Source organism: Cynocephalus volans, chromosome 1 (genome assembly GCF_027409185.1).
Source record: "Cynocephalus volans isolate mCynVol1 chromosome 1, mCynVol1.pri, whole genome shotgun sequence".
Classification (NCBI taxonomy): Eukaryota; Metazoa; Chordata; class Mammalia; order Dermoptera; family Cynocephalidae; genus Cynocephalus; species Cynocephalus volans.
In genome coordinates, this window is record NC_084460.1 from 123,953,926 (window position 1) to 123,968,597 (window position 14,672).

Sequence of the window (14,672 nt, forward strand, 5' to 3'; positions counted from 1 at the left end):
TACCCTATCTACTATCCCCAACTCTTATAGACATATATGAGTTTCTTTATATCCTGCCAGTATTTCTTTATGCAGATATAAGTAAATAGGAATACATGATCTTTTCTTCCCCTATTTTTTACACAAAAATTAGCATTCTGTATACACCATCATGTACCTTACTTTTTCATTTAATTTTTTTATACTGGAGACTTGTGCTTACATTAAAGAAATATGAACATAAGCCGGTTTACGTGGATAATCTATACAGCAATCTGTGGGCTTGTTTGCTGAGTCACAGAATAAAAGTCTTTAATTAGTTTTGATAGATATTGTCAAATTGTCATCTACTGGGGAGGAGGCTGCCATTATTACCAGTAGCAACATGAGTATTTCTTTATCCACAGCCTTGCCACAGAGTGTGTTGTCCAACTTTTGGATTTTTGCAATAAAAGTGCAGAAAAACTGTTTATTACTATAGATTTAATTTTCATTTCTCATATTATGAATGAAGTTAAGAATTCTTTAATATGCTTAAGGTATTTTTATTTTTATTATTTCTGTGAGCCTCTTATTTATATTTTGTCTTGTTCTTGATTTGTAGCAGTTCTTTTTATAATATAGCAATGAGTCCTTTGTTATATCAGTTGCAAATGTTCTTCCTACTTTTTCTTTGATCCTGCATTTATTTTTTAAATGTTTTCTTTTTGCCATGCATATCTAATCCACTCATTTCTAATCCATAGGTAAATTATCTCAGTCTCTTAATAACTCTTCCTCACTGGTTGTCCACTTCATTTTATCATGGAATATCTTTTTTATTGTTGAAGCAAAGCACGTGTTTCTCTCCAGCCTACTTAACATGTACATGCATTGGATACCAGTTTCTCCATTAATTAATTTATTTACTTATTCAATAACCACTTGTTAAGGGCCTATTACATACCAGGAAATGAAAGGTTTTCTATACAATGGAAAGGAAAATTAAGTTTCCTATCTCTAAGGACTCAGTGCCATGTGAGAGAGGCATGAAAGAACCATTTTAGGTTATATGCCAGGTGTTCTGGGAAGACTGAGGAAAGCACTTCACAGTGGTTATAGGGCAGATACCAGGGGTGGTTTTACATGTATTATTTGTAGTTGAAAGCTAAATGGAAAAAAATGATCTAAGATACAGAACTGAATTACATCATACTAAGAGTAAAGGAACACGTGATCTCAGAGTTCTAAGTTAGAACTAAATTTCTGTCATCTTGCTCAATTATATAGAACTTGGATTATATTATATAGAACTTTTTACTAGTTTTTCTAATATCATTTCTACTTTAGGTGGTTTAATATTGGCTGCTGATTACTCCCAGCTTGAACTGAGGATCTTGGCTCATTTATCCCATGATCGTCATCTCATTCAGGTGTTAAACACTGGAGCTGATGTTTTCAGGAGCATTGCAGCAGATTGGAAGATGATTGAGCCAGAGTCTGTTGGGGATGATCTGAGGCAACAGGCAAAACAGGTGATCTTAGTGAACATAATGTAAATGAGAAGAATTTAATAATTCAAAAAAAAAAAATTGTCTCGTTATTTGCAGTTGAGGAACAATTTCTCCATTGCAGATCTTTCAGACCACATTCATCTGAGACTGTCTAATGGTATTGCACTTTTCTGCATAGAGGCAATAGAAAGAACCAGATAGACTGAGGTCTGAGGCCACTTAGTCTCAGGAAAGCCACATGCATTTAAAACCATAATATGGCTAGTCACAGTGCCTGGTACTCAGTAGATGCTTATTTAAAAGTGGTAGATATTGTTTTTGTGATAGTGGTTGTTATTTTTTTGTGTGTATACATATGTATGTATTTTAAATCTCTTTCTAGTCTCTAAGTGTCTTGAGGTAATTTTCCCTATTTTCATTTTTGTATTTTCCCACAGCATTGAGCCATAGTGCTTTGCATGGAAGGTGCTCTCTAAATGTTTGATAAAAAAATAAATATTGCTGAGCTGTGAGTTATAATTAATAACTGATAGCTTTTTAGCTCTTTGAAGCTGTTGGTTAACTAATCCACCTTTGAAACTTCATGCTGCACTTGTACCTTTGAAATGGATCCATATTAGTTCCTGCTCCTGGATGACTACAGTTTGAGCATCCCTAATTTGAAAATCCAAAATCTGAAATGCTCCAAAATACGAAACTTGTTTAGCACCAGCATTATCAGATTTTTGGATGTAGGGTGCCCAACTGATAAGAATAATGCAAATATACCAAAATCCAAAAAAATCTGAAATCTACTTCTGGTCCCAAGCATTTTGGATAAGGGATACTCAACCTGTATTAGGCACAGAGAAAATCAAAGGCCACACTTATTCCATTTCCTGGCCTGGATTAACACTAATACTTCCTTTCCACATGACCTATGGGAAATCTGATGCCATTTTCAAGAGTATAGGATTGTTGGCTGAGTTGAAGGCACACCACCCCAGCTCTGAGATCCTGCTTTACATTTACCTTTTTCTTACATTTACATTTCTAGTTACTTACAGCTGTAATTCTTGACTGGCTCATTGGGCATGAAACACTTTCTCTCACCACTATCAGTTTAGCACCAACACTTGTTTCTTCCACTATTTAGAAAGCTAGCTCTATTCTCTCTATTTAATCCCCTCTGTGGGGTCCTATAATATTCCTATATGGAATCCTTACAATCAACCCATGAAATAGGTATTATTTTTATTACTATCCCCTTTTTATAGAGGAGGAAACTGAGGCATGGAAAGTTAGTAATTTGTTTAAGGTCACAGGGCTATAAGTGGTAGACTTAAGATAAGTTCAGAATGCCAGAACTTGGGCATTCTGACTCCCTGACCTACACATTTACCTGCTAGTGAGACCTGCCTCTGTTTAATAAGTTCTTGCATGATTTAATGGTGTTTATTATGCTATACCAGTTTTTTTCCTACTGAATCATCTAATCCCTGAGTCCTGCTGAGATCTCAAACAGCACTAAGTAATATGAGTGTGTATAGCCTCTGTGTATCTAACATAGCAAGAACAGATCTAATCATTTATTTGACTCACTATGAAATAAAAAGCTTACCAACATTTTAGTCCCAATAAACTGTATATTTGCATTTTATGTAGTTGTGACTTTTAATTTACTTATTGAGTGTGATGACTCCCTTTCAGATATGCTATGGAATCATTTATGGAATGGGAGCTAAATCTTTGGGAGAACAGATGGGCATTAAAGAAAATGATGCTGCCTGCTATATTGACTCTTTCAAATCTAGGTACACAGGTAAAGAAGCTTTGAGTGCTAATTATCTTCTAGATGCTATTCTTTTCAACCATCTTACCATATTACATTAATTAAAAAAAATTGTTAAGGAATTTTCCATTAAAATATCAGTCAGAAGTTTTCATCAGTATAGTTAAGGGCAAATAACATTAACCTTACTTATGATTATTTATAAGATGTGATTTTTCGTAAAAGAAGGAATGGTGATGGAATAGCAAATACAGGTGATGTAAATGCTACTGTGCCATTGTAACTCCCATAAAGTCTGGGAGTTGACTTAGTGCTTTTTTTTAAAGATAGCTTTAGTTTGAAACAGTAAACCGTTGATTAAATGTACAAGGAACTCTGAGAGAATAATTGCTATTATAGAGCAGTTTTAGTATCATTGTCTTAAATTATCTCTTCTTTTGACAGTTTATTGAGGTATAATTTACATACAATAAAATTCACCCTTTTCAGGTGTATAGTTTTATGAATTTTGACAGTTGCATGTGGTCATATCATCTATACCACAACTAAGATATGGAACCATCACTCCATTACCCCAAAAAGTTCTTTCATGCCCTTTTGTAATCAACTATGTTCCTGTGCTGAAGTAATGAATGAAATACTGCAAGAAAAAAAAAGTATACAAGTATTTCACTTATAATAACATCAAAAAAATATGAAATACTTGGCATAAATTTAACGGAGTATGTGCAAGACATATATTGAAAACTCCAAAGCTATCCTAAGAGTAAATGAAGAATACTTAAATGTGGATTAGACCCTGTTAATTATTGGATGGCACAATATTGTTGTAATGACAGTTTTCTATAATTTTTTCTATAGATTCAATACAGTTGTAATCAAAATTGCATTAGGCTTTTATGTAGAATTTGACAAGCTGACTCTGAATTTACATGGAAATTCAACAGGTCTGGAATAACCAGAATAATGTTTTGAGGAAAAAAAGTGCAAAGTTGAGGATTTACACTCCCTGATTTCAAAACTTATTGTAAAACCACAATAAACAAGATAGGCATAAGGGTAGATATAGAGAGCAATGGAACACAATACAGGGCCCAGAAATAGGCCTGAACACATATGGTTAATTGATTTGCAACAAGGTCACCATGGTAATTTAATGGACGAAGGATAGTCTTTTCATCAATTGGAGCTAGAACAATTGGATTCTGGTATGGGAAAAAATGAACCTCAACTTTTATCTCACACCATACACAAAAATTAACTTGATGTAGAACGTAGACTTAAAATAGCTAAAACTATGTATCTACCAGAAGAAAACAAGAGAAATCTTTGTACATTGAGGTAGGCAAAGATTTCTTAGGTCATAATACTACTGAATTAATCATGAAAGAAAAACATTGTTCAGAGACACCATTAAGAAAATGTAAAAGCAAGCTGTAGACTGGGAGAAAATATTTTCATACTTATCTAATAAAGGATTTGCATCCAGAATATATAAAGAATATATAAAGAACTCTTACAAATCAATGCTCAGAAGGCAAACAATCCAATAAAATAAAGGTCAAAAGATTTTAACAGACATCTTTTTTTTGGGACGGCTAGCTGGTATGGGGATCCGAACCCTTGACCTTGGTGTTGTCAGTGCTGCCCTAAGCAACTGAGCTAACCAGCCAGCCCTGAACAGACACTACCAAATATATGAATGACACAATAAATGTTGTCATCATTAGTCTTAAGGGAAAAACAAAACCATAAAGAGTTGCCACGATAAAAACACTAAAATAGCTAAAATTGAAAACACTGTCTCTTTTACATTGCTGGTCAAGTTGTAAAATGGTAAAACTACTTTGGAAAACAGTATGGCTCTCTCTTATAAAGTTAAACATACACTTTACCATATGACCCTGCAATTCTACTATCAAATGTTTGCCCAAGAAAAATGAAAACATATATCCAAATAAGAACTTATACATGAATGTTATGGCAGCTTTATTTATAACAGCCAGATGTTGAGAACTAGGCCAAATGTCTATCAACAGAATAGACAAACAAATTTTGGTGTATCTCTACAATGGAAAACTACTGATCAAGGAAATGGAATTAAATATTGATACTCACTACAATATTTTGATGATTCTTTGATGGAGTTTGGATGTGTTGTCCCCTCCAAAACTCATGTGGAAATTTGATCTCCAATGTGGCAGTGGTGGAAACTGATTGAGTCATGGGGGCGGATCCCTCATGAATGGATTAATGCTCTCCCTGGGGGAGGGGGGATTAATGAGTGAGTTCTCGCTCTATTAGTTCCCGTGAGAGCTCGTTGCTTAAAAAGACCCTGGCACCTTCTCTCTCTCTCTCTCTCTCTCTTGCTTCCTGTCGCCATGTGATCTGCTTGTACCTGCTGGCTGCCTGCCACTTTCCGCCATGAGTAGAAGCAACCTGAGGCCCATGCCAGATGCAGCTGTCCCAGAATCATAAACCAAATAAACCTCTCTTCTTTGTAAGTGACCTAGTCTCAGGTATTTCTGTCATAGCAACCCAAAACGAACTAAAACAGAAAATTGGTGCCGAGGAGTGGGGTGTTGCTATACAGATACTTGAAAATGTGGATGCAGCTTTGGAACTGGGTAATGGGCAAAGGTTGGAGGAGTTTGGAGGACTTAGAAGAAGAGAAAAAGATGAGGGAAAGTTTGGAATGTCTTAGAGACTTATGTGGTAGTGAGCAGAAGGCTGATAGAAATGTGGACAGTAAAGGCCATGCAGATGATGAGGTCTCAGATAGAAATGAAGAACTTCTTGGGAATTGGACAAAAGATCACCCTTGCTACACCATAGCAAGTAATTTGGCTGCATTGTGTACATGCCCTTAGACTTTGTGGAAGGTGGGACTTAAGTGTTGTGAACCAGAGCATTTGGCAGAAGAAATTTCTTAGCAACAAAGCATTTAGGACGCTGCATGGCCGCTTCTAACAGCCTACTCTGAGTTATGGCAGCAAAGGCATAACATAAAGCCAGAATTTAAAAGGGAAGCAGAGCATAAGGATTGGGAAACTTTGCAGCCTGGCTATGCGGTAAAGAAGCAGAGAGCCAGAGAACAATGCAAGGGTGAAGCAGATAAACTTGTTGCTAAGGACATTATCTTGGTGGTGAGGCAGCCAGATGCTAATAGTGGAGAAAATGAGAGGAAAGCCCTGCAGGCATTTGAGAAGTCTGGAAGGGTGTCCCAACCATCACAGGCCCTGAGGCCTAGAAGGACTAAGTTATCCTGGAGGACAGAGCTGGGGCACAGCTGCCTTCAGGATCCTGCTCCCTGCGTCCCAGCTGCTCCCACTGCAGCAGCCCCAAGTGTAGTTCATGCAGTAACCTTGGAGAGTAGAGGCCTGAAACATCGGTGGTGTCCATGTTGTGTAAAGTCTGCAGGCCAGCAGGACATGTGAGCAGTGGAGGCACGGCAGCCTCCACCCAGATTCCAGAGGATGTATGGAAAAGCCTGGGGGTCCAGGCAGAGACCTGCTGTAGGGGTGGAGCCGCTGCTGAGGCCATCCACTAGACCAATGCCAAGCAGAAAAGTGGGGTCAGAGCACCCACAGAGAGGCCCCACCAGGGAAATGTCTAGTAGAGCCAAGGCAGCAGGGCTGCCACCAGGACCTCAGAACTTCGGGGCCACTGGTAACATGTAACATAGGCCTGGAAAAACCACAGGCACCAGTGTGGCCCACTGGGCTGTGCCTGGCAGAGCTGTGAGAATAAGGCTGCCTGATGCTTTGGGGGCCCAGATGCCCAGTTGTGCCCAGGATGCAGGACTTGGAGTCAAAGAACATTATTTTGGAGCTTTAAGACATAATGTCTGCCATGCTGGGTTTCGGAATTGTTTGGGGCCTGTTTTTCCTTTCTTTTGGCCTATTCCTCCCTTTTGGAATGGGAATGTATACCCAATGTCTATTCCACCATTATATCTTGGCAGTAGATAAATTTGGTTTTGACTTTTACAGGTTCAAAGCTGGAAGGACTTTTGCTTTTGGTCTCGGAAGAGACTTTGGACTTTGGACTTTTAAGTTGGTGCTGGAGCAAGCTAAGACTTCTGGGACTGTTGGGATAGAATGATTGTATTTTGTATGTGAGAGTGACATGAGTTTGGGGGGCCAGGGGCGGAATGATGGAGTTTGGATGTGTTGTCCCCTCCAAAACTTATGTGGAAATTTGATATCCAGTGTGGCAGTGTTGGAAACTGATTGCGTCATGGGAGCGGATCCCTCATGAATGGATTAATGCTCTCCTTGGGGGAGGGGGGATTAATGAGTGAGTTCTCACTCTCTTAGTCCTTGCAAGAGCTTGTTGCTTAAAAAGACCCTGGCGCCTTCTCTCTCTCTCTTGCTTCCTGTCGCCATGTGATCTGCTTGTACCTGCTGGCTGCCTGCTACTTTCAGCCATGAGTAGAAGCAACCCGAGGCCCACACCAGATGCAGCTCTCCCAGAAGCGTAAGCCAAATAAACCTCTCTTCTTTATAAGTTACCCAGTCTCAGGTATTTCTGTTATAGCAACACAAAACGGACTAAAAACATCTTGAAAATGTTTTTCTTGGCTAAAGAAGTCAAACACAAATAACATACAGTATAATTCAAGTTTTTTGAAATTCGAGAACATGAGAAACTAAGATATAGTGTCATAAAGCAGGTCAGTGAGTGTCTGAGGCTGGTAATGGGGAGCTGACTGTAAAAGAAGGGGAAGTTTCGTATCTTGTAATCGAAACTATAGGGGTGTGTACATTTGTAAAATGCATCAACTGTTTACTTGTGGGTGCTTTTTCTTGTATGTAAATTTTACCTCAGAACTGATTTTTGTAAAAAGCACTTCTTACAGTTTGAATATTTGAAGTCCTCCTATAGGAGTTAGGTGAGAAAATTTGTAGAAGTGGGACCTCACAAACATCCTTTTCTTTGCTCTTCACCCAGCAGCATCATAGTAATTCTAAAAAGAAAAAAGATGAGAGCCTGATTGCTTTCTGAAGTTCCTTTGCTAGTGGTCAGATATCACCAGCACTTTACTTGGCAGCGTTTTCTCTTTTTCACCCTTCGTCTTCCCAGGTATCTTTCCTGTGCCATCCATACAACAGAAAGCCCCTAGTAAGGGTTTTCATTTGGGAGACATTATTGTTTATTACTTGGAATGAACAGAGCTCTGAGAAGGCAGAGACTGTGCATATGAATAAAGATAGATCAGCATGGTGTCTGTTACCTGGTTGTATTATAAAGTGCATAGAGAAGGAATGTTCCAGGAGAGTTCAGGATCAGGAAAGAGCAGTAAAGAGACTGACTCATCTGAAGCAAAGGATTCATTCTGGAGATCCATAAAACATCATAACAGACCTAGATTGCGAAGGACAAATGCTGGTCTAGGGGCTATGAATGCCTTTTAATACTGCACTAAGCAATACTCTTTCTGAATTTTACGAAGTAGGTCAGATATGTTCCTAGTGAAATATTTATTATAACTCGTGCATTAATTTCTGTAAGGTCCTATTTGGATCATAGCATAGATGGTAACAAGGAGCTTATGGGAATGTTTTAAGCCTGGAAATGATAAGATCAAACATTAAAATATTACTAACATGATCAAAGCAAAGAAATCTGTGAAAAGTAGTGTGGAATAGTGTTAACATCCTGGAGTAAAAACACCTAGATACCTTCTCTGTCTGGAATTTAGTTTCCTGTCTGTTTTTTTATTACTGTTGTTGATTAAAAAACAAAGATAGGGTTAGATTATGTCACTTCTAAAGTCTTTGTTTCTAAATTTCTGAGTCTAGAAAAAGTGAACAAAAGTTTGTATGCATAGTTTTGATGATATGATATTAGTGTTAAGAATCATGGTGGGGTTTTGATATATTTCATTATATCGAAACCAGTGAATGAAAGGAAAGATGGACTTTGATTGTAATTAAGTTTTTCTGTATTTTCTTTGTAGGGATTAATCATTTCATGAGAGAGACAGTGAAGAATTGTAAAAGAGATGGGTTTGTTCAGACCATTTTGGGAAGACGTAGATATTTGCCAGGAATCAAAGACAACAACCCTTATCATAAAGCTCACGTATGTTGAAATTTCTCTGGATTTTTAACTTAACATTTCAGTGACATGTACTTTTTCAACAATGACTAAACGCTACTAATGTCCCTTTTAGGGGATCTTCCGTATATACAAGGTCAACCATTGGTTTCATTAAGAATTTATGAAGTGATAACACATGCCAGTATTTGCTGAACTTTGGGAAACTAATGTAAACATGGGTTCACTTAATAATATTTCAATTAAAGATATTCTGTTTTAGTAAGACTTAGCTTTGGTAATAAATTGTGAACAAACTTTATACATTTTCTAATTGTTCTTTGTTTCAGATACCACATCCTAATTTGTCATATCAGACCAGATTGCTAATGTTCCTCATAGATTAGCCAGTCATTCAGTTTTGATACTTTTTGGTTCATTCTACTTGTTCACTTTTTTTGAAAGCACTGTCTCATCAGAGGTTATTAGGATATCCAAAATATTGAACAAGGCTATTTTTAACATTATTTTAAAGACATTGATATTTGCTCAAATTATGATTAAAATCTCTTTCTGAAATCATTGGGATTCATAAGAGTATTTGAATCAGTCATGGTTTTCCAGAGAGACAGAACCAATAGGATATGTATATAAATATATGAGAGAATACTTATTAGGGGAATGGGCTCACGCAATTTTGAAGGCTGAGGAGTCCCACAATAGGCCGTCTGCAAACTGGATGCTGGTAGCGTGGCTCAGTCCAAGTCTGGAAGCCTCTGAACCAGGGAAGCCGATGGGATGATTCTCAGTTCAGGGCCAAAGTCTTGAGAGCCAGGGGTGCCTCTGGTGTAAGTCCTGGAATGCAAAGGCTAAAGAGTTTTGAGTTCAAGTGTCCACAGACAGGAGAGAAGAGTGTATCCCAGCTGCAGCAGAAATAGAGCAGAAGATTCACCTTTTCCTCTGCTTTTGTTCTCTCCAGGCCACCAGTGGATTGGATAGTGCCCACCCATATTGAGGATGGATCTTTCTGTTTCTGTCCACTCAGACATATGTGCTGATCTCTTGTGGAAACACCTTCATGGGCACACCCAAAAATAATGCTTTACTGGGTTTCTGTGTATTCCTTAATCTAGTCAAGTTAACACCTAAAATTAACCATCATGGTATTCTGTGTATCTGAGCATTTAAACTTCTGTTCTAATCCAAATCTTCCTGTTTTTAACTGTTTGTATTTTGCTTTTCCCCTATAATTTTGCAAGTCAGTGCCCATTACCCATTGTATGTAATGAAAATTCCCAGCTCTCTAACTGCCAAACTTCTCTCTGGAGCTTGAAGCCTTTAGAGCACCAGTGCCTTTAGGGACCATGGAAGAGTAGTTGGCTTTTTGTTACTTCTTTATCTCTAGCCTGTCATATAGCCACATACAGACATCAGGTGTTTATCAGGCTTTTACCATATTTCTAAGTGAATTAGGCACTGCAATTGATGCACTAAGAAACATAAGTCTTAAGTCTTAGAAGAGATAAAGCAAACAAAAACTACATAAAAACATTATTTACATACTTAATTATTTAGGCTTTGGCGAGGAGGTAGGACTTGAACAGATTCTTGAAGGCTGTTTAAAATTTAGATTGTTGGGAATGAGAAAAAGACAATCACAGGTGGATAACTGAGTGAGGATTGGCTAGAAGCCATTCTGGGAGGAATGGAGAGTTGGAGGTGTCACCAAGGGGTAGATAATTTTCTACTGGTTAGATGGATCCAGCTAGCAACTAGAGGCATTTTCTGAAAGTTAGAAGGCTTCTAATGGCATACTGAGAAATTTGAACTTAGGCTAACAGGAATTTTTTATGTTTTTTGAGATTTACTTACAGGATGGAAAAATGGAGTACAGAGTTATTAATGTAAATGAATCATATAAGTTGTGAAAACTAATATTTTTGTACTTAAGGATGTGAGAGTAAGCCTTTTTCATCCCCAAAACTTAACAATCAAAGTTCTAACTGATTCATTATGTTTTTGCTGAGAAAAAAAGTATTCCAGCCCTCTAAGTTAGGAATAAACATAGCTAGATTTTGTTTTTGTTTTTATTTGTTTAAACTTTTGTTGTATTGAAAATCATACAGAGAAAGCATAGAAAACAAATGTAAATTTCACTAAATGATCATAGAGCTACACCTGTGTAAGTACCACCCAGGTCAAGAAACAGGATATCGGCAGCACCCCAGAGGCCTTCCTCATGCATTCTCCTAATCACCACCCTGACTTCTCAGAAATAATCACTATCATCGTAATTTCTACCACTGTAGTTCTGTTTCGCATATTTTCAAGCTCTATATACATCAGATATGTGTATTCTTTTGTGTCTAGCTTCTTTTACTTAAAATTATGTAGGCAACTCATTCATGCGTTTCCTGTAGGTACCTTTTTATGTGAATATACTGCAGTTTATCCATTTTTCTGTTGATGGGCATTTGGGTTTCCTGTTTGAAGCTATTATGATCTTGCCTATTTCAAAATTCTTGTTCAAGGTTCTTGCTGCACATACACTTGCATTTTGTTTGGTAAAGACCTATTTGTAGAATTGCTGCATATTTCTAACTTTAATAGATAAAGCCAAATTGTTTTTGAGGGGGACGTAGCAATTTGTTCTCCCATCAGAAGTGTATGTGAGTTCTCATTGCTGTGCATCTTTGTCAACACTTGGTATTAGGCTAATATAATTTTAGCCAATCTAGTGGGTATAAAGTAGTGTCTTGTAGTTTTAATTTGCATTTCCTTGAATACTAATGAAGTAGAGTAACCTTACAAATGTGTACTAGCCATTTAGGATTTTCTTCTTGGGAAAATGCCTGTTCAAGTTTTCTTGTTCATTGTTTCTGTTGTCTACCTTTTTTTACTTATTTGTCGAAACCTGTCACTGGTTACAAGTGTGAAAAATATTCTCTCCCACATTGTGTCTGGCCTTCCTCTTATTAGTAGTTTTAGATGAGGAGAGAATATTAATTTGTTTATTCTTTGCATTCTCATTGAGAACATACCAGTAGTAAAGGGCACAAATCTTAAGTGCAAAGCTTGAAGTTTTATGAATGTATATATCCATATAACCACCATCAAGATCATGATATAGAACTTTTCCAGCACCCCAGAAGGCTTCTTTATGCTCCCAGCAAACAATACTGTCCCCACTGTGCACAAACACAAAACTATAGGTTCGTTTTTATTTTTATTTTTAAATTTTTTTTCATTCAAGATTTATGATGGCGATAACCATACTGCCTTAGTTATGCTCTTTTTAAGAGGTATTGATATATATAGTAAATTTTCCTCCTTCCCCGCCTTTTAAAAAAATATTTGGCTATTCTTGGTTCTTTGCATTTCCATTTAAATTTTATAATCAGCTTGTCAATTTCTACACAAACACAAAATCCTGTTGGGATTTTTTATTGAGGTTGCCTTGAGTTTTAGACCAAGATAGGATTAATGGACTTATTTACAAATTTGAATTTTCCAATCCACAAATACGATATATTTGTCCACTTAGGTCTTTAGGTCCTCTTAAGTTCTCTCAATAACTTTGTATAATTTTGGGGAAACAGTCTTATATGGTTTTTTTTCTTAATTTTTTAGATTTGTAGTTAGATATTTGAAAAGTTTTGATGCTATTGTAAATGGTAATTTTTAAAATTTTCTCCTTTCTCTTACATTTTCTAACCATTTGCTGCCGTTATAAGAAAATACAGTTGTTTTTATTCTTTTGTCTAGAAACCTTGCAAATATTACTTAGTAATTTTAATAATTTATCTAGTTGTTTTTAAGTGTTCTCTACACAGTTATCATTTGCAAGAAAGTATACTTTTATAACTTATTCCTTTAATTTTTGTTACTTATTGACTAGGACAGTGTTGAAAGAAGTAGGATGATGTTGAGAAGAGGCATCTTTGCCTCTTTTCAGATCTCAGAGGGAAAATTTTAAACATTTTACCAATAAATAGAACTTGCATTTAGGTTTGTAATAGCACCTGTATCAGATAAAAGAAGTGCTCATGGGTCATGGTGTCTCTGTCACAGCCACTCAGCTCTTTGGTTGTAGTGCAAAAGTAGTTATAGATGATATATAAACAAGTGGATGTGGTTATGTTCCAATAAAACTTTATTTACAGGAACAGGAGGTGGGCCAGGTTTGGCCTGTGGGCTGTAGTTTGCTGACCCCTGGCCTAATTGTCGCTCATTTGATTGTAATCTGCCTTTTTTCTCTAGTTGTTTTCAACACAGTATTTTTTTTCTTTGGCTCTGGTTTCCATCAGATTTTCTGTGATGTTCCTAAGCTTGTGTTTTTTAATTTACGTGCCTATATTTGGAAGTGTGTTTAATTGATCCTTCTTGAGGATATTAGGACTTCTTGAATCTGTGGGTTGATATCTTTTGTTTTTGGAAAATTCTTAGCTATTACTTCTTTATTTTTGTAATATTCTTTGCTCTCTTCCTAGAACTCCTATTATAAGTTTTAAACCTGTTTTTTTTTTGTAAAATACCTTGATTCATATCCTTTGTTCTGTATTTTCTATGTTTGTTTCATCTTGCTGTATTCTGAATATTTTCTGCTAATTTGCTTTTTAACCCACCCATTAAGCATTTAAGTTCTGTTATTTTTATTTTTCAGTTCTAGAGTTTCTATTTTGTTTTATTGTATTTGGTCCTCTGCTTTAATATTCAATTTTGTCTTTTATTTCCTTGATTATATAAAACATGGTGATTTTATGTCTAGTAAGTTTGATAATAGTCCGTAGTCTAGTAAGTCTATAGTTTATAGTCTGATAAATCTCATACTTCTATCCCCGTAGTCTGTTCTTTCTGCCTTTTGTTTTTCTTAGTTTTCTATAGAAATGGTTTATGTTCTCAACTCTTTGTTGTCCTGGTTATTTTTTATTGAATATTAAACGTTGTATATGAAAGATTGTGGAAGTAATTCGAAGCTTGTACGATGATACTTTTATTCAGAGAGGAAATTTACCTTTGCTTCTTGCAGGAAACTAGAATGATCAACAGTGTAGGATTACTTTGATCCTATTTAGGGATAAAGATGATTTAAAAGCAAGGCTGTTAGGGCTAGACTATTTCCAGTTTATCTTTTTCCCTAGGGTGTTGGTTTTTGGGTTGCAGGTTGGGTTACAACTTGGTTTGGGGCCTCCTTCCATTTGCTAGTCCCTGAACCCAAATGTTTGATCCCCAAGCCCCTCAAGACTATCAGAAGATCTGCTCAGCTTTTCAGCATCTCTGCTGCTGCTTCTGGAATCTGTTGGTTGCCTTGGGAGAAATGGTGGCCTCCAATGCCAGGATCAGTTTTCTTGGTTTCTTTTCTCTCCTAGATCTCTAGTTCCTATAAT

At 36.7% G+C, this 14,672-nt stretch overlaps 1 protein-coding gene across 1 annotated transcript in view; it reads left to right on the forward strand.

Annotated features, from left to right (window-relative positions):
• Window positions 1-14,672, forward strand: part of POLQ (DNA polymerase theta) — a 96,618-nt gene that overhangs the window by 72,536 nt on the left and 9,410 nt on the right. The window contains exons 25-27 of the mRNA XM_063095068.1: window positions 1,309-1,493; window positions 3,162-3,273; window positions 9,206-9,330. Coding sequence (XP_062951138.1) covers window positions 1,309-1,493; window positions 3,162-3,273; window positions 9,206-9,330 — 422 coding nt within the window. The remainder of the gene's footprint in view (window positions 1-1,308; window positions 1,494-3,161; window positions 3,274-9,205; window positions 9,331-14,672) is intronic.